The sequence below is a fragment of the Neophocaena asiaeorientalis genome, unplaced genomic scaffold, assembly GCF_003031525.2.
Source record: "Neophocaena asiaeorientalis asiaeorientalis breed wild unplaced genomic scaffold, Neophocaena_asiaeorientalis_V1.1 scaffold132, whole genome shotgun sequence".
NCBI lineage: Eukaryota > Metazoa > Chordata > Mammalia > Artiodactyla > Phocoenidae > Neophocaena > Neophocaena asiaeorientalis.
The window spans coordinates 1,792,677-1,809,830 of record NW_020173393.1 but is presented as its reverse complement, the minus strand read 5'-3'; the positions used below and the strand labels follow the sequence as shown (position 1 = coordinate 1,809,830).

The following is a 17,154-nucleotide window of genomic DNA, read 5'->3' as shown; positions in this document are numbered from 1 at the left end:
GTAGGTCCAGAAAGCGAGGTGCTGTTATAAGTCACACAGCCAGGAAGTAGCCAACCCCTGATGTGGATCTGAATGTATTTGGTTTTAAAGCCTCTGCCCTTTTTACATTTTATGTAGAAGCAAACTATATGAATATACCTAGCACACAGGTTAGCATCGCAAAAGCTAAACATCATTGGCCTATGAAATTTTATCCTCCATCCGTGTGCCCCGCTCCATCCTCTTGGCCTCAGACTAATCCCCATTTCTGTCAGAGAGAGTCAATCCCCAGGAGAGCCCAAGAGGGCTGGGGAGGGGTAAGGCCGAGTAGTTTCCTGGCCTGGGGAGCTAGCTAGGTGCCAGAAGAAAGCTGTCGGCAGCAGTGCCTGAGTAGGTGGGGAAGCAGGAGCGGACAAGGGTCCAGCTGCAGCTGGTCGAGCTGCACCGGCCTGGAAGCAGCTTAGGTTCCTAGTTCCCACTGGGGCCAGAGTGACACCTGATCCTGGGGGATTGTGAAACGGCAAGAGGTTGCAGCCGGCCCGCCTGCCTTGTCCGCTGAGCCCTCTACCCGCACGGCTTCGGCCCCGCCCCTACCCCACGCCCCCCAGGAAAGCGGTTAAATCCCCCCTTCCGGGCAGCGCCTCACTCCCGCCCCGGCGAGCACCATGCCTACCTGCCGCCTCGGTCTGCTCGTCGCCGCCCTCCTCCTTGGCCTGCTGCTGGGCCTCCCCCCGGTCACAGGTGAGTGGGGCGGGGAGAGGCCTGGCGCCCAAAGGGGCCGAACCGGGAGAGCCGGGAAGGAGCCCGGCAGAAGCTTAGCCTCTCTGGGGACAGAGAAGTGAGGATTCCCGGGGTGGAAGTGGGGAGTCCCATGAAGACCAAAATGCGGGGATCCCTGGTGCCTAAAAGTGGTGACCCTTGGAGCTTTAGATGTGGGGTCCAATGGGCTGGAGGTGGGGAGACACTGAAGGCTGACATATGCGCGGGGGGAGATGGGGAGACTCTTTGCTGACAATGGAGACTCATTGGCCAGAGGCGGGGACCCTCTGCCTGGACATGGGAAGCTCCTAGACGCTTAGTTGTGCGGGGGTCCCCTAAGAATTGAGGGCTCAGAAGCCAAGAGTTTGGTCACTCCTGTCGTCCCAGGTATCAGGGACCCCGGCCCTGGAGGTGGGGCTCTCTCAAGGCTGTAGTGGGGTGTGGGGAGCAGGGACTGAGACTCAGAATTCCCGGGAGATTGAGATTTGGGGCCGTCAGACAGGAGGCAGGCATCCTCTTGGCAGCGGGGGTTGGGAGGGGGAGGGAGTGCCCAGTTCTGTTCCGGGATCTGGGGCGCGACCGACCCAGGGGTTCCCGACCAGGTCGAGGCGGATGGAGCCAGATCAGCCCGTGCTCTCCTTCCCATGGCTCCGGTGAAACCTAGGCGTCGCTGAAGTGCAGCCAGGGGGAAGGGAGGTCCCCCACTCCTGGCCGGATTCATTGCTCTGGGGCATGACGGACTTCCGGGACGCACCACAGAGACGTTGTTCCGGAACATTGTTCTCTGAGATTAGGGGACCTGGTTCGGATTTTCCTCCTGTCTGGGTTCAGCCGCGGGGCAACCTAGGGCTGCCCAATGGGCTGGGCCCCAAGGTCTGGGGCGCTCCTCCCCATTAGCGCCCCTACCCTGGGGCCTCCCCAACCCAGGAGGAAGGACTTGGGACGCCTGCTGGCGGGACTCCCCGAATCCCTCTGTCCAGATGGAGACTTTCCAGGTTTAGGAGAGCACCCAGCCCATCTTAAAGATGTGGATGTGAGCTACAAAAGAGAGCAAGGTTCTTGTCCAAGGTCACATTGCCATTTCTGGCTGGGCAGGAGTCATAACGCAGGGGGTTCCTTTCTGCCTGAGTGGTTTGAAGAATGTCAGGACCCCTCCCAGAGCACCCCTCCCACTTCTTCATGTTTAAAACTCTCTTCCACTCTAAGGGTTGAGTGAGAGAAAGAAAGTGTGTGAAGCTGGCCTGTCATAAAAAGTACTTGCTGGAGCTGAAGACTGTCCAGTAGGCCATGGGGGCTCCTATCAGAGCAGGAAGCTGTGGAATCCAAACTTCTTATTTTTCAGAGGGAAAGACTGAGGACTAGACCAGGGATATGACTTGGATCCCAAGGTGCTGGGATCACTTGTCTTTATCCAGAAAAAAAAACCTCTGTGATGCCCCCACCTTGTGGTTTCTCTGAAGATGCCCACAGGGGCTGGGAAGGTTTGTAATTGGAGATTCAGTCACTCATGAGCAGGGAGGTTGGAGGTGGAGGGAGGACAGGCCCATCAGGGGGCTTCTGGGTCTGGGGGCCTCTAACCTGGACCAGAGGGAGGAGGACCGGAAGGAGAGGAGGACACTGGGAGAGAAAGGAGGATGGCAGACAGGCAGATGAGAGAGGAGGACGGAAAAAAGAGGAATCTCTGCTGTTAGCGGGAGTCTCTGCTGTTCCCTGGTCTCAGATGGACAGACTGAGGCAGGAAGAGGGGCAGGACCAGAGGGCCTCCTGAGCTAGAATCCTAGTTGTGCCGTCTGCTGGTTGTGGGTCCTGAGCAAGTCGCTTCACCTCTCTGAGCCTCTGCTTTCTCGCTGGCAAAATGGGATGAGAATCTCAGATGTTGTAGGGTCGACATGAGGCTAAGTGAAATCATACATGTGAAATGTCTCAGGAGAGAGTAGACCCTCCACACACAGTGTGCAGGGAGGTTGGAGGTGGAGGGAGGACAGGCCCATCAGGGGGCTTCTGGGTCTGGGGGCCTCTAACCTGGACCAGAGGGAGGAGGACCGGAAGGAGAGGAGGACACTGGGAGAGAAAGGAGGATGGCAGACAGGCAGATGAGAGAGGAGGACGGAAAAAAGAGGAATCTCTGCTGTTAGCGGGAGTCTCTGCTGTTCCCTGGTCTCAGATGGACAGACTGAGGCAGGAAGAGGGGCAGGACCAGAGGGCCTCCTGAGCTAGAATCCTAGTTGTGCCGTCTGCTGGTTGTGGGTCCTGAGCAAGTCGCTTCACCTCTCTGAGCCTCTGCTTTCTCGCTGGCAAAATGGGATGAGAATCTCAGATGTTGTAGGGTCGACATGAGGCTAAGTGAAATCATACATGTGAAATGTCTCAGGAGAGAGTAGACCCTCCACACACAGTGGCTTGTTTTGTGGGTACCCCGCTCCTGAAGCCCTTCTGTCCAGGGGCAGCTCAGTATTGAAAGCTCCTGCCCTTCTCAAGGGAAAGGGTGACTTTGTGCGAGGAAGACAGCCCCTCCTGTCCTCTGCAGCTCATCACCCAGTTGTGTGCCTGTTTGACACTTGGATGGGCTTGCTCCTGGGGCTTCTGGGCATTGAGCCAGCTCCCTTCTCCTTGACCCTGGAAGTGGGTCACAGGGTGTGTGTGTGTGTGTGTGTGTGTGTGTGTGTGTGTGTGTGTGGACATTGGAAGGTTAGGCTCAGGTCTTGGTTTTACTTATGATCAGCAGTGTGCTGTTGGGTGATGCCGTCACATCTCTGGGTCTAATTTTCCTCCTTTGTAGTAGGAGCAGGGTAGAAATATCCCCTACAGAAGAGAGAGTTGATGTGGAGGTTTAAAGGACAAATTGAATTTACATTAAGGGCTTTGTAATCAGCACATATCTGTGGTGTTATCTGTTTGTGTGTGTGTTAGTGGAAGAATGCTTGTCTGGGTGTGGATGAGTGAGGTTGTATGGGGGCCTTGGTGCTAGATGGTGGTAACTGGGAGTGAATAGATGGGAGTGAGTGAAGAGATTGTGGGCGTGTAACCCGTCACACGTGCACTGCACTTTACAGCTGACAAAGCAGCAGATGCATGGTGCACAGACCTGAAGCCAGATTCCTGGGTTCAGATCCTGTCTCCACCCTGTATGACCTTAGGCAAATTACTTAACTTCTTGGTACCTCAGTTTCCTCATCTGCAACATAAGGAAATAGTAACAGTTCCTCGCGCCCTGTTTTAGGATTACCGTGAGGATTAGCTGAATTAATACACGTCAAATGCTTAGGGTAATGCCTGGCACATAGAAGCAGCTAAGTGTTAACTGCTGTCCTTACTCATTATTATTCTTATTACAAGGACTTTGTGCAGGGAGAAGGACTATATGTCTGTTGCCTCCACTGCTTCCACAGCGGCCCCAGGACATGGGCAGCACGGATCTCATGTGACACCTGAAGACACGGGGCTCTGGGAGATTTCTGGCCCCAGGTCACAGAGTTAGGAAAAGGCAGATCTGGGGCTCAAACTAGGGCCCTATGATCCCAAAACACTCAGGGAGAGAGCAGAAGGAAGGGAGGTTGCAGGTGCTCTCCCAGGTCCCCTGAGATCCACTCCAGCCCCTAAGATCCACTTAGGCAGGCAGCTCTCTTGTTTGTGAGTCCAGGTGGGTGGTTGTGCTGTGGAGACGTGTTCAGCTCCTTGCTTCCCCTCTGCCCACCCCCCCACCCCTTTTTCCCCCCAGAAAAGAAGGGTTCCTGCCCTCAGGTGGACATCGCCTTCCCCCAGCTCGGCCTCTGCATGGACCAGTGCCAGGTGGACAGCCAGTGTCCTGGTCTGTTGAAGTGCTGCCACAATGGTTGCGGGAAGGTGTCCTGTGTCACACCTGTCTTCTGAGGTAGGTGGCCTGGGGGGAGGGGTGCACTGATGCCCAGATGTGATGACACCTGCAGGAGGCTGAAAAGGAGGACCTGAGCTAACACACTGCTGTTCCCTTCTCTGTCCTTTACTTTCATTCACTCAACAGGTTCACTGAGCGTCTGTCACGTGCCAAGCACTGCTCTAGGTGCTGGGGATGCTCCGTGTGTAAACAAATTTCTTTCTGGTGGTTTTATATGCTAGTGAATGATAAAATAAATACGCAAGTATACTCTGTGAAATGTTAGTGGGGAATAAGTGGCCTGGAGAAAAAGAAAAAAGAGCGGGGATAAGGAGTGGGGATGGGGGGCGGCAGGGAGCAGCACTGCAATGTTTTCATGGGACCTCCCGGAAGGCAGCATATGAACAGACTTGATGGAAACGAGGGAGGGGGCCGCGAGCATGTCAGGGAGAATGTTACAGGCCGAGGGGGCAGCAGGTGTAACGCAGTAGCCTCCCTGGTGAGTTTCAGAAAAAGCCAGAAGGCTGGAGCCTGCTGATCAAGGAGAGAGCAATAGAGGAGAGGGTCCGAGAGGTAGGTGGTAAGCGGAGGGACCTGACAGACCATGTAAGGACTTTGGTCTTGACCCATGGTCTTGACCCAGAGATGTCGGATCCTTGGGAATGGACACGCTCTGACTTAGATTTGCAAAGATTGCTGAGGGTGTTGTGTGGAGGCCCTAGGGGACAGGGAGCAGGCAGAAGCAGGGAGACCAGCGAGGAGGCTCCTGCAAGAGGCCAGGCGTGAGATGATGGACCAGGTGACGTAAGTGGCTACATTTGGGACCTATGTGAAGGTAGATGGGACAATATTTGCTGATGAATTGGGCTGTGAGAAGGTTTACTCCTTTTCCCCTTAACACCCACGTAAATAAGTCAGTGGCTGGAGGAGCAGCTGTGTCCTGGGAGGGCAGGCGGTGGCTGGATGGGTTGGGGAAGTAGGAAGCTCTTTGCATAGGCCAGTGCGAGGCAGAAGAATTGATCTTTACTCTCGCCAAAAAGCTTGGCTTTTCAGGACAGAGCTGGTAGAGATCAGTTAATTGCGGTTCAGTTTCTCAAATGCCCCTTTCGAGTGTGTTGAGCACTTACCCTGTGGCAGGCAGGGCTACACTCAGCCACCTCGAGGGGCTCTGACGCGGGAAGGACAAGATTGTGCAGCCTCTCTTTCCCCACATATAAGTAAAAATAAAACAATATTAAGTCGTAAAGCAAGTGTAAGAAAATAAAGAGAAGCAAAACCAAAGAACATGCATCGTCAGGCCATTGCAGGGTCCAGCTCTGTGCCGGGTTCTGGGATGGAAGGTGACCACCGCCCTTCCTCACCGAGCTCGCAGCCCAGTGGCTGAGGCAGACAGATGGACAGACGCCCCCAGTGCCTGTCGTCGGTGTTGCAATGGAGGGAGGGGCTGGGTGTGATGGGGACATAGAAGAGGAAAGCCTCACCCAGGTGGGGGTGGGGAAAGGAGGGAGCAGGCTTCCCAGAAGGGACCCTGAGCCAATCCTGAAGGATGAATGAAAGGTCGGTAGTCTGGTGAAGTACAGCAGCGGGGAGGCTGTTTCAGACAGAGGGAACCGGACAAGCAAGAACCTGGAAGGGCCCTTTGGTTGAAATCTCATTGTTGATCCTGCGATAATTTTGATAAGCTCTCAGCCAAGGGGCTGGCAGGTCAGTGATGGAACCTATTGCCCAGATGTGAAGACTGAGACCCAGAGAGAGGGGAGGACGTGCTCAAGGCCCCAAGGTTGTTAATTCAGTGCCTGAGAGAGAACCACGGTCTCCCCAGGGACCAGAGCTCTCCACCTCTTGCCTCCATCAGTGTCAGCTGCATGGGCTGGCTTTGCAGTCAGGAAGACCTGGGTTCAGATTTCAGCTCTGACACTTAACTAGCCTTTTTCACCTCCCTGAACTGCAAATATTTTGCTTATAAAATGGGATAAATAAAATAATAAGATCTTTTTGATCAGCTAACCCAGCTTAGCCAAAGGAATAGGGGCATGGTGGAACTTGCTAGTGGTGGAAGGACTCTTAGGGACATAAATGACAGTGGCCCCTCAGGAAGGTCACGTCACAATGGTCAGTGGGGACCATGGTATACCCAGGTGTGTCCGGGGATGGTCAGAAGCAGAAGAGATGAGTCTAGGACTTTCCGAAAAGTGCAGGCAGAGCCCCAGGGCCTGCAGACGGTGAGGCTTTCCTGGGGGCGGGGGTAGGGAGCTAAGGGGGGATGTGATGGGGTAGCGGGGGCTTTAGCCCAGAATTTAAGCTGCAGGCATTCTTGTCCAGTATCATGGATACTGTTTTGATGGTATTATTGTGATTTTCTTCCTCCACCTCCAGCCACCAGCCTGAGGAGTCGGGGAGTGGAAGTGTCTGCCTGGCCCTGTCTGGCTCCAGCCCAGCTGCCCTCCTCCCTTCCTGGCCTCTGTGCTCCCCTCCTGAGCGGCCACAGCTGCTTCTTTTCCAACCAATAAAGTGACCACTTCCAGCACAGATGGGGCTGTGGCCTCTGTTCTTATTATTCTGGCTCATTCGTCCCACGACTCTGGGTGGAGGTGCGGGCATGGGGGTGCAGGGTGCAACGAGATCATCCAGGCACAAAGTCTGAGATCAGCTCTGACACAATGAGCATAAACTCAGGGCTCATCTGTGTGCGCTGGCACTTCCCTGGGTGAATCCGCCCACCAGCCCTATGCGGTTGTTGGTTATTCTCCCAGGGTTTTGGAGGAGAGAACTGGGGCTCAGAGAGATGCTGGAATCCTTCCAAAGTCACTGGGATTCGTTGCTGGGGGTTCTGACAACAGCAGCAGCATGTACTGTGTGCCAGACACAGGGCTGGGGGATTCACTTGTGAGATCTTCTGGATCCCCAAAACAACCCTCAAATTAGTTGATGACAGTCCTGTGTTACAGACTGGGACTCCACCAAGTTACTTGCTTGGGGCCACACAGAAAGAAGGTGGCAAAGCCAGGGTCCTTCGTTGTAGCTGCTTTTTAAAAATCAAACCGTTATTTTACATAAATAATATTCACATGGATCAATATTGAAAAGGTAAAAATACGCAGTGAAACATCTCTCACCCTTGACCCTCTTCCTGCACCTGCAGCCACTCAGTTGTTTTCTACAGAGGAAACGAATGCCATCAGTTTCTTGTGTCTTCTTCCCAAGAGAGCTCCAGCTCACTCCCTCTATCCTTTCTTCTCTCTGTAGCCCCTCTCTTTATTCCCCCCTTCTCTCCCTTCTTTCTATGCCTACTTTTTCTCTCCCTCTCCTTCTCACCTCCCCTCTCTTCCTCTCTATTCCTCTTCTATCATCTATCTCCATCTCTCCAGGGACATGTAGACATAAAATTCTCATCTAGGGCTTCCCTGGTGGCACAGTGGTTCAGGGTCCGCCTGCCGATGCAGGGGACACGGGTTCGTGCCCTGGTCCAGGAAGATCCCACATGCCGCAGAGCGGCTGGGCCCGTGAGCCATGGCCGCTGAGCCTGCGCGTCGGAGCCTGTGCTCTGCAGCGGGGTGGGTGGGGGGAGGGCGGCGCAGCAGTGAGAGGCCCGCGTACCGCGGGGGAGAAAAAAAAATTCTCATCTATCCCACCTTTTTACAGAATTGTAGTACACTATACACACTGTGTTGTACTTGGCTTTTTCCACTTCATATATCTTGAAGATCCCTCACAGCATAAAAGGTTTCTTCATTCATTTCTCTGGCCGTATAGTAGTCCATTGTTGGGATGTACGAAGTTTATTTAACCACACTTACTTACACTGGTGACTATTTAGGTTGCTTTCAACCTTTTACAGGCTTAGATTTGAACCTGAGTCATCTAATGACACCAGAGTCCCATGCTGACTCTACTGCAGTGATTTTTCACGTTAATCCCTGAGGTGGGGTGGGGAGGGGATGCCTAACCTTTTGGGGTGAGGAGGGGGTAAAGCAACGAAGTCATGGCAGAGACTCAGCCCCCAGGACATGGTTTATGTCCTTCCCTGCACCTCCACCCACCGTGGAACGTGAGAGGTCAAGGCAGCTTGAGTGCGTTTGTGTGGAGACAGAAAGCTGGGGGGCTTGGCGTTTGGCCAGCCTTATCTTTCTCATCCTCCTGTGGGTCTCTGCCCCAGGCCATGAGCCAGCAAAGAACCTGGCTGTCCATCCATCCCCCTGGGGGTACGTGGGAACGCGTCTCCTGTATGAGAATGGGGGTGCTCACTGCCTTTGGAGGTAGGTGGGTGGCAGTATCGCTTTTCTCCTAGCTTTCCCTTTTCCAATCTCTATCCCTGTCCAGGCTCCAGTCTCCCCAACCCTTCTAAGCAAAAACAAAGTGATAGGCTGGGTAGAGTCGTTAGGGACTAAATGTGTGGGTACCACCCCTTCCACTTTCTCCTTGCTTTCCCCGGCTCTGCCTTCTGAAAGAGAGCCCTGGGCAGGGCCTTGTTTAACTCAGGGATGGCAGAGGTATGCCTTTGTATGCACGCCATTATTTCTTCCATCGGCACCATGCCACAAATCGCTCTCCTCCTTTCCAGGAGCCTGTGTGTGGACGGCATCCTGATGGGCTATGTGTTCTGTAGCCAGACCACAGCCATGCTAGTTTGAGCTAGAAGGACGGCTCCCAGGGCCAGAAACTTGGTTAACTGCTGCCTTTCCGGAGCTCAGGGCAGGGTCTCTTCCTGCGCTTACTTTCTCCCATCTCTGGCAACACGCCGCTTCGCTGTTGCCTCTAAACCCCATCTCCAGTCCAGACCGCTGTGTACGGTAAAACCCTGTAGAAACAAACATCTGTTCTTCAGCAAGGTGCAGGCTGGTGATTGGAGACATAATAGGAAGTTAGTTACACATGAGGGAGCCGGAGCTTGAAAAATGAAGTTCTAAAGCCAGACCAGTAGAGGACAGCCCTGCCTGAGGAACAGCGTAAGCAGAGGTATTCCTCATTCAGGAAACCTTTTTTGAGCCCTTACTATGTGTTCTGTTCTAGGTGGTGGGGATTTGACATCAAGGAGGTGAGGGGTGTGTGTGTGTGTGTGTGTGTGTGTGTGTGGGTATGTGTGCACGCGCGCGTGTGGGGTGAGGGAAACGGTCACTAAATGAATGAACCAACACAGGTTTAACATGTCAGGTGGTAGAAAGATTATGGCAAACTATAAAGTTGGGTAAGAGGACTAGTGGGTCCAGGGGATGGGGTAAGAGGTAGGGGGTTGTTGCTTTGCAGAGGGTATTCAGGGAAGGTCTTTCCTAAGGTGTCATTCAAGTCATGAGCTGAGTGAAGAAGGACATGAGCCACACGGAACCCATGGGAAGAGCTGTCCAGACCAAGAAGCTTCTAGGGCTAAGGACCTGAGTTCAGAGTGCTTGAGGATCATGGCTGGCGTGCTGAGGGCTCAGGAGCATGAAGGGAGATGCAGTCAGAGAAGCAGTGCAGGCTCAGATCATGGAGGGCCCTGTGGTCACTACAGGACTTTGCCTTTTATTCTGAGGAATTTAGGAGCCATAGGAGGGGTTTGAGCAGAGCGATGATGTCATCTGACCTATGTTTGGAAAAGATCCTTCTGGCTGTTATATTAAGAATAGACTCTGGGGGCAATGTGAAGCAGGGAGAGCAGTTAGGCTGCCCAACAGGACATAGGAGAAATGACTTTTTTTGCCTCTTCATCTACTAATCTGTATAAGACCCCCAAGCTGCCAGCCCTAATGCCCCGGGAGCTAGGGCTGCACCAGCTATGATGGCTCCTGTGACTGCTGTGTGGTTCCATTTGTCCTGTCCATTGATGCAGCTTCCAAAAACTAACTCGTGAAATAATCATATTGCAAACACAACAGACACTCCCCTTCTTGCCCCATGATCACGTTTACCCAGTTGATCATTCTACTACAAGTTGATGGCAAAACTGTGAGGGTGAGGAATACAGAGTGATGTCTGACAACTCGTTAGCTCTCCATTCAGTGCTGCAATCTGTTGGTGAGGGTCTGGTTTGTTTAGCCCTTAAAGATGGTACTTGGTGGGAGCTGCAGCGCCCCCCTGAGCCACAGAACAGCATAGCGTTAGTAGGTCCGGCCTGCAGAGCATAGAGGTCCTAGACCCAGAAGTCTCTGCATACCCCCCACGGCTGGGATATCAACCCCAAAGAAGCCCAGGGCCCAGCCAAACCAGGTTTATTGGGGTGAGTTCATTACATAAAAAGATGGGACCCTCTAGAGCTACTGAAACCTCATTATTTGCAGCCCTCAATCTTGGACAGCCCTCTGGGGATTTTTCACCAGATGAACGATCCAAAGCCTGTGGTTTATACTATGGGCTAGGGTTAGGCTTAGCACTATGGTTAGACTCTTGGCACTACCAGGGGAATAGACAATGGAAGGCAGCCAACCTTTGCGATCAATCTGAAAACAACAAGCCCTCACTGATGGAAGGTTGGTACCTCTCTCCTCAGGCAGAGCTCCAAGTGGCCTGGATGGTGCCCACAGGACCCCCTTTAACCAACCTCCAGGTAGCAATATACACAGACTCTGGGGCAGAGTGCCTGGGCAGGCTGAGTGATTTGGAGCTTGGAATTTTCTAGATTGGCTCACTCATGATCTCTGTTGTAGGGCCAGAGACTCTGGTTTGAAATAGCATTAACCTCTCAACATATCAATGTACAAATTAGGCATGTTCATGCTTATCACAAGGACAGTTCTCCATTGGTCTCATCTGGTTCAGCTGTGGTACACTTGTAAGGTTTCCCTGTTATCTCTTTTCCATTTGCCTATGGGACACCATATCCCACTCTCCTAGTAGCTCTGATGTGGTTGCAGTGATTTCTCCTTGACTTTTTCCTTTTTTATGCTTGATTTATTCTTTCAACTGTTAACTTTGACATGACTTCAGACTTAAAGAAAAGTTGCAAGAATAGTGCCAAGATTTCCTGCATCCTCTTTACCCATATTCATCAAACGCTTACATTTTACCATATTTACTTTCATCTCTTTCCTTCATCATCCTTCATCATCTTTCTCTCTCTCTCTCCACACACTCCACATATTATGTTTTTCTAAAGCATGTGAAAGTGTGTTGCAGACATCCTAAGTACTTCAGTGAAGTTCCTGAAATAAAGGCATTCTCTTAAATAACCACAGTACAATAATCAAATTCAGTAAATTAACATTGAACCTGTGCTATTATCTAATCTACAGACAGGACCAGCTACCTAATTTATGAGGCACAGGGATAAATGAAAATGTGGGTGCCACGTGGCTGCCCTGGCCCGTGGCTGCCCTGGCCTTCCCTGAAATGCCATAGGGAGTGCACACGTAATGAAACGGAGCAGGACCCTGTAGGGGCTCTTGGGCATGGAAGCGTCTCTGTGTCCCCCGTTCCTTGTTTGTAGGGGGCAGACTCCAGCCTCCATGACCTTCCCTGAGACCCAAAGGGCAGGTTCAAACAGTTGCTAATCAGGGAAGGGAGGGGATGCAGAGACAAGGGAGGAGCAGCCCAGAAACAGTAGCGCAGGACTTCCCTGGTGGCGCAGTGGTTAAGAATCCGCCTGCCAATGCAGGGGACACGGGTTCGAGCCCTGGTTCGGAAAGATCCCACATGCCTCGAAGCAACTAAACCTGTGCGCCACAATTACTGAGCCTGCGCTCTAGAGCCCGCGAGGCACAACTACTGAGCCCGAGTGCCACAACTACTGAAGCCTTCTCGCCTAGAGCCTGTGCTCCGCAAGGAAGAGTAGCCCCCGTTCACCGCAACTAGAGAAAGCCCGCGCACAGCAATGAAGACCCAGCGCAGCCAAGAATAAATAGATAGATAGATAAATAAAATTTAAAACAGAAAACAAAAAAACCTGAAAAATATTGGTTGGCTAAAAAGTTCGTTCGGGTTTTCTGTAATCGGACATAATAACCCGAATGAACTTTTTGGCCAATCCAATAAATCCTGGGTCCCTCCTTTCCTCCATGGAGTAATTTCTACAAAACTAATCAACAGGTACTTGTGGAGTGTTTACTTTGTACACATCACTTTTCTTGGCTCGAGGTAGAAATGTGTAAGGCAAGATCCCGACTTACAAGGGCCCACAAAATATGACCATGAAAAGGTAGAAGCAGGCAGGCCCAGAATATCTCTGTGTAGTCCATATGGAGATGTCAGGGGGTTTTATAGGATGGAGAGGTAAGCTAAGACTGGGCTGCTCAGTAGAGCTGAACTTTAATGATTGCAAACTGATTAAGAATATGGGTCCTAGAGTCACACTTTGATTCAAACACCAGCTTCACTCCTTGCCAGTTTGCTATTTGGGGCCAGTAATTTATCTTCCTGACTTTCAACTTCCTCATTTGTAAGATACAGATATTAATAGAATCTTCCTCTTTAGGCTGTTGGAAATATTAAATGAGATCATGTATGTAAAGCACGTAACTTGGTTCCTGGCGTATCATGTGTTCCATAAGTGGCAATTATGAGAATTTTAATAGAAGGTATTATGTATTGAAAGCTTTTCAAATGCATGTCCTCTTTGACCTAGAGGTTCCACTTCTTATCATCTATCCTCACTTAACAGTCAGAAATGCTCACACTGATTTACTTGCAACATTACTTATTATATTGAGAAACCATAATCTCAACATTTAATCAGAGAAGACTTGCTTAAATAAATTATGATCCAGCAATACCCAGTAAGCTCTACCCCTTTTAGAATTATGTTGCAGAATACTTAATGATATAGGAAAATCTTCACCCAATATTGTTAACTGGTAAAAGCAGGTTATAAATCTGTATTAATGTATGCTCCTAAGTTGTTCACTTCCATTATTCCCAGCAAGTTTTTTAGAGGCTTGAGGAGCTTGTTCATTTGGAAGATTTTCCTCCAGCATATATGGATTAAGAAATTTAATGAGCTCTCAACACTATGTCAACAGTGGTATTTCCAGTGCTTTGTAGCTTATCTGGCACCAAATGGCCTTCTGGTAGTTTCCTCTTTCTGGTAGTTTCTGTTTATCTTTTCGCCTAAGCAACTTTTATAACACAACATTTCTCAGAATCCAGATTTGGTGATGTAAGACCTCTTGGGTATTTGTACTCATAGGGACCAGGCACTATGAGCTTTCAGCTTTCACCTGTGAACAAATATCAGGGAAGAAGGAGGGAGAGGAAGGGGACCCAAGAACCGAGCCTTTAAGCAGTCACTGCTGTGTGAGTCCGGCCAAGCTCCTCCCTGGGGCAGTCAGACTGCTAAGGTGGCCCAGTGATCCCCACTTCCTAGGATTCATGTCCTTGTGTAGTCCCTTCTTTGAGTGTGGACTGGACCTAGTGACTTGTCTCTAATGAGCAGTGATGTAACGAAAAGTGATGGGGTGTCACTTCCAAGATTAAGGTACAAAAGACTGTGACTTCTATCTTGCCAGCACTCATCCTGGTTCTTCCCACTGCTTGCTCTGATGAAGACCCTTGTCATGTGGTGAGCTGCCCCCTGGAGAGGCCCACTTGTCAAGGAACTGAAGGTGGACCCTGGCCAATAGCCTTCGAGGAACTAAATCCTGCCAACAACCATGTGAGTGAGTTTGGAAGTGGATCCTTCCCCAGTTGAACCTCAGATGACAATGCAGCTTCAGCCGGTTGACAACACCTAGATTGCATCCTTGTAAAAGACCTTGATTTTGGTTACTTTTCTACCTATATCCTCTTGTGTTTCTATGAGTTTCTTTAAGATGACTGTTTTGAAATCTTTGGCAGGCAGATTGTAGATCTCCATTTCCTTGGAGCCGGTTACTGGAGCTTTATTAGTTCTTTCGGTCGTGCCGTGTTTCTCTGATTCTCTGTGATTCGTGTGGCCCTGTGTCGGTGTCTGTGCATTTGAAGGAGCAAACTCCTCTTCCAGTCTTGAAAGACTGTTTTTGGCATGTAAGAACTTTCTACAACTTCCCCAGCCTACTAGGACTACCACCAGAATCACAGTTGTGCTGGATTGGAACCGGTTTTGAGGCTGTTGCTGGGTCTGCCATGGGGTCTGTGATTGACATGCTTGTTATCAGGGGCTCAGGTGGGCATGGATTCTGTCTGGTTCCTGGGTGGGTGGGACTGCCTCTACTACCTTGCTCAGTAGGGAGGTGCTGGGACAGGGGTCTGCTTCAGGGTCCAAGGTCAGGTCCTCAGTCAGTGAGCCTATTACCAGGTGCGAGATAGGTGTGGCTCCCACCAGGTCCCTGGGAGGGCCACTGCCTGGTCACAGGATGAGTCACTGGGTGGGCGAGACTGGCCCTGGACGGTGGCCAAGAGGGACTGGAACGAAGCCCCAGGGCTATTTCAGTTTCAACAGCCAAGATTGAGGTTTGTAGCCCTGGTTCCACAGGCACGGATGAGTGTGTCTCCTGCCAGGTCCCTGGCTGGGCTGGGCTGCTCCCTGACCGTGGCTGGAAGGGCTGGGGCCAAGTCTAGAGCCCTTTCTGTATCTCCCAAGGTACAGATGTGTCTCCCGCCAGGTCCCTGTGCCGGCAAGACTGCTCAAAATCTGTGGCTGGAAGGGGCAGGAACTCAGTCTAAGGCCTTTCAGGATCTCCCGGGGCACAGATGGGAGTGCCTTCTGCTGGGTCCCTGTGCCAGTGGGACTGTCTGGGGCCTGTGGGTGGGATGAGCTAGACCCCGTTTCAGGGCACTTTCAGAATCTACAGTTTGAGCTAGTTTGGTGGGCTTACGTCCAGGGGCTCCTAGGCAGCGGCTGAGAGGGGCTGGAGGCTGTTCACAAGCCATTTCAGCACTCACTGACTTCTCTATGCCTGTTAACCTGATGCCTGGGGGAGCATGACATATGGTCATGCGTATGGGTCCCTTGGCACATGGTGCTGGGGAGAGGACCAAACTAAACGAGGCTGTAGCCAAGTCCTCAGGGGTATGGAGCTGTTTCTGGGTCTATAGTTGGGACCATGATAGGTGAGTCAACCACCTGGGTGCGGGCCTGCCTTCTCAAATGGTTCTCCTGGGTCTTGGACTGCACTGGACTTCACAGTCTCCTAGCTGGATCTCAAAGCTGCCACAAAGGCATTTTTGCCCATGGATGGATGCCAAATAATTAGGCAGAGGGACATCTTATTCAGCCACCTTTGTGATGTCACTTAGGATGTTATTTTTCAAAGGTGTTTAAAAACCATGCTTACGTTTAACCTTGTGTTATTTTACAATGCTGAAAAATTGGAAGCACACATTCAACAACAGATGATTGGCTAAGTAAATTACAGTGCTTTGTAAATAGTCTAGAATATTATACCGCCATTAACAATGACACTGAAGAATATTCACTGATCTGGGAAAATGTTTAAATGTTTATAATAAAATGCTACATAAAAATCCTGATAGAAAATATTACGCAATTTACACACACACACACACACACACACACACACACACACACACACAGAGAGGGAGGGAGAAAGTAAATGAAGGCATATGCAGAGGAATGTTATTTTGAGATGATAATTGAATCTTATCCCTATGGATAAAATTTAATTGAATTTTTACCCGCAAAGGTCTACTTCCTTGTTCAATGTGGGCCCTTCCAATACCATGCCCCAAGTTTTCAAATTCACCCTCCCTCCTCCAAAACCTTTATCCTCCAATTCACTAAGCAGTAATTCATACTAAGTGTGAATGACTCTTAACTCTTAATTCCCCCAGTATATTTGTATGTATGTACATATTTTTAAAATAAAGTCTTGAGATTTTAAACATGTTGGTGATATTTGTAGAATTTCGGGCACAGAGATGGGTGATTTAAAGAACAAGGCAGGGAGAATAAACTTGAAGTGGAGGAATGCATCTCTTGTTCACAAAAATAACTTCTATTGCCCTAGAGCAACTCTGACTCCAGGGAGGGCTGTGTTCTTACTAGAAAATCAGATGTTCTTGCAGGCTTTCTCACATGCTTCTTTCCTCAAAAAGTTGTTGCCATCGCCATTACAACCTCCATAATAAAAAACCTCACATTCATAAGTTCTCCAGTTGTAAAATCAGCACAGGATCCAGCCTCGACAAAGGCCATTCTCCAAACGAAGTTTGCATACATTTGCAGAGACAGCTTTGCCTAAAGAGACAAAGTGGTTTGAGAGAGGCCCCATCACCTTCCGCTTCTTAGTCCCATATGCTAGGGGGCTGGGATGGCCCTGACCACAAATGCGAGGCTGTCCATAATATTAGCTGAGCTGTGTATTTCTTCCCATCCAGCCCACCTGGCCCACCCAGCCAGGGCCTTCTCCATCTGCACAGAAGTTGAGATTTTCACTCCTGGGAGTAACCTGATGTGGTGAAAACCCAAGACTTGAGACTCCAATTCAAGTGGATACAAATCCTAGCCCTGCCACATACTACTGTGTGATGTTGTATCAACTTAACTTCTCCAAATTCCCATCTTTTCATATGCAAAATTAGGGAGCTGAACTCTACCATCTCTGTGCAAAATTAGGGAGCTGAACTCTACCATCTCTGAGCACAATTCCAGATCTGATTGTCTAGGATTTGATGAGTAAGGTCTCTCAGCTTCCACCCCCCACAACCTCCCCACCCCC

At 50.6% G+C, this 17,154-nt stretch overlaps 2 protein-coding genes across 9 annotated transcripts in view; one reads left to right on the top strand and one right to left on the bottom strand.

Moving 5' to 3' along the window:
- The first annotated feature begins 552 nt into the window (after window positions 1-552).
- WFDC2 (WAP four-disulfide core domain 2) lies at window positions 553-7,122 on the top strand. The gene is made up of 3 exons (XM_024746849.1): window positions 553-720; window positions 4,457-4,609; window positions 6,968-7,122. Exons 1-2 carry the CDS (start codon window positions 645-647, stop codon window positions 4,606-4,608), a joined length of 228 nt encoding a protein of 75 aa, XP_024602617.1. The 5' UTR covers window positions 553-644; the 3' UTR covers window position 4,609; window positions 6,968-7,122.
- Window positions 7,123-8,240: 1,118 nt separating this feature from the next.
- WFDC3 (WAP four-disulfide core domain 3) overlaps window positions 8,241-17,154 on the bottom strand; it is a 49,441-nt gene continuing 40,527 nt past the window's right edge. For 6 of the 8 annotated variants that reach the window (XM_024746781.1, XM_024746782.1, XM_024746783.1 and 3 more), the window contains one exon: window positions 16,477-16,673. In XM_024746781.1, the coding sequence (XP_024602549.1) occupies window positions 16,600-16,673 (74 nt within the window). In that variant the 3' untranslated portion in view covers window positions 16,477-16,599. Of the gene's footprint in view, window positions 9,390-16,476; window positions 16,674-17,154 lie in introns of those variants that run through there. The other 2 variants (XR_003003475.1, XR_003003474.1) reach the window with 2 other exon arrangements.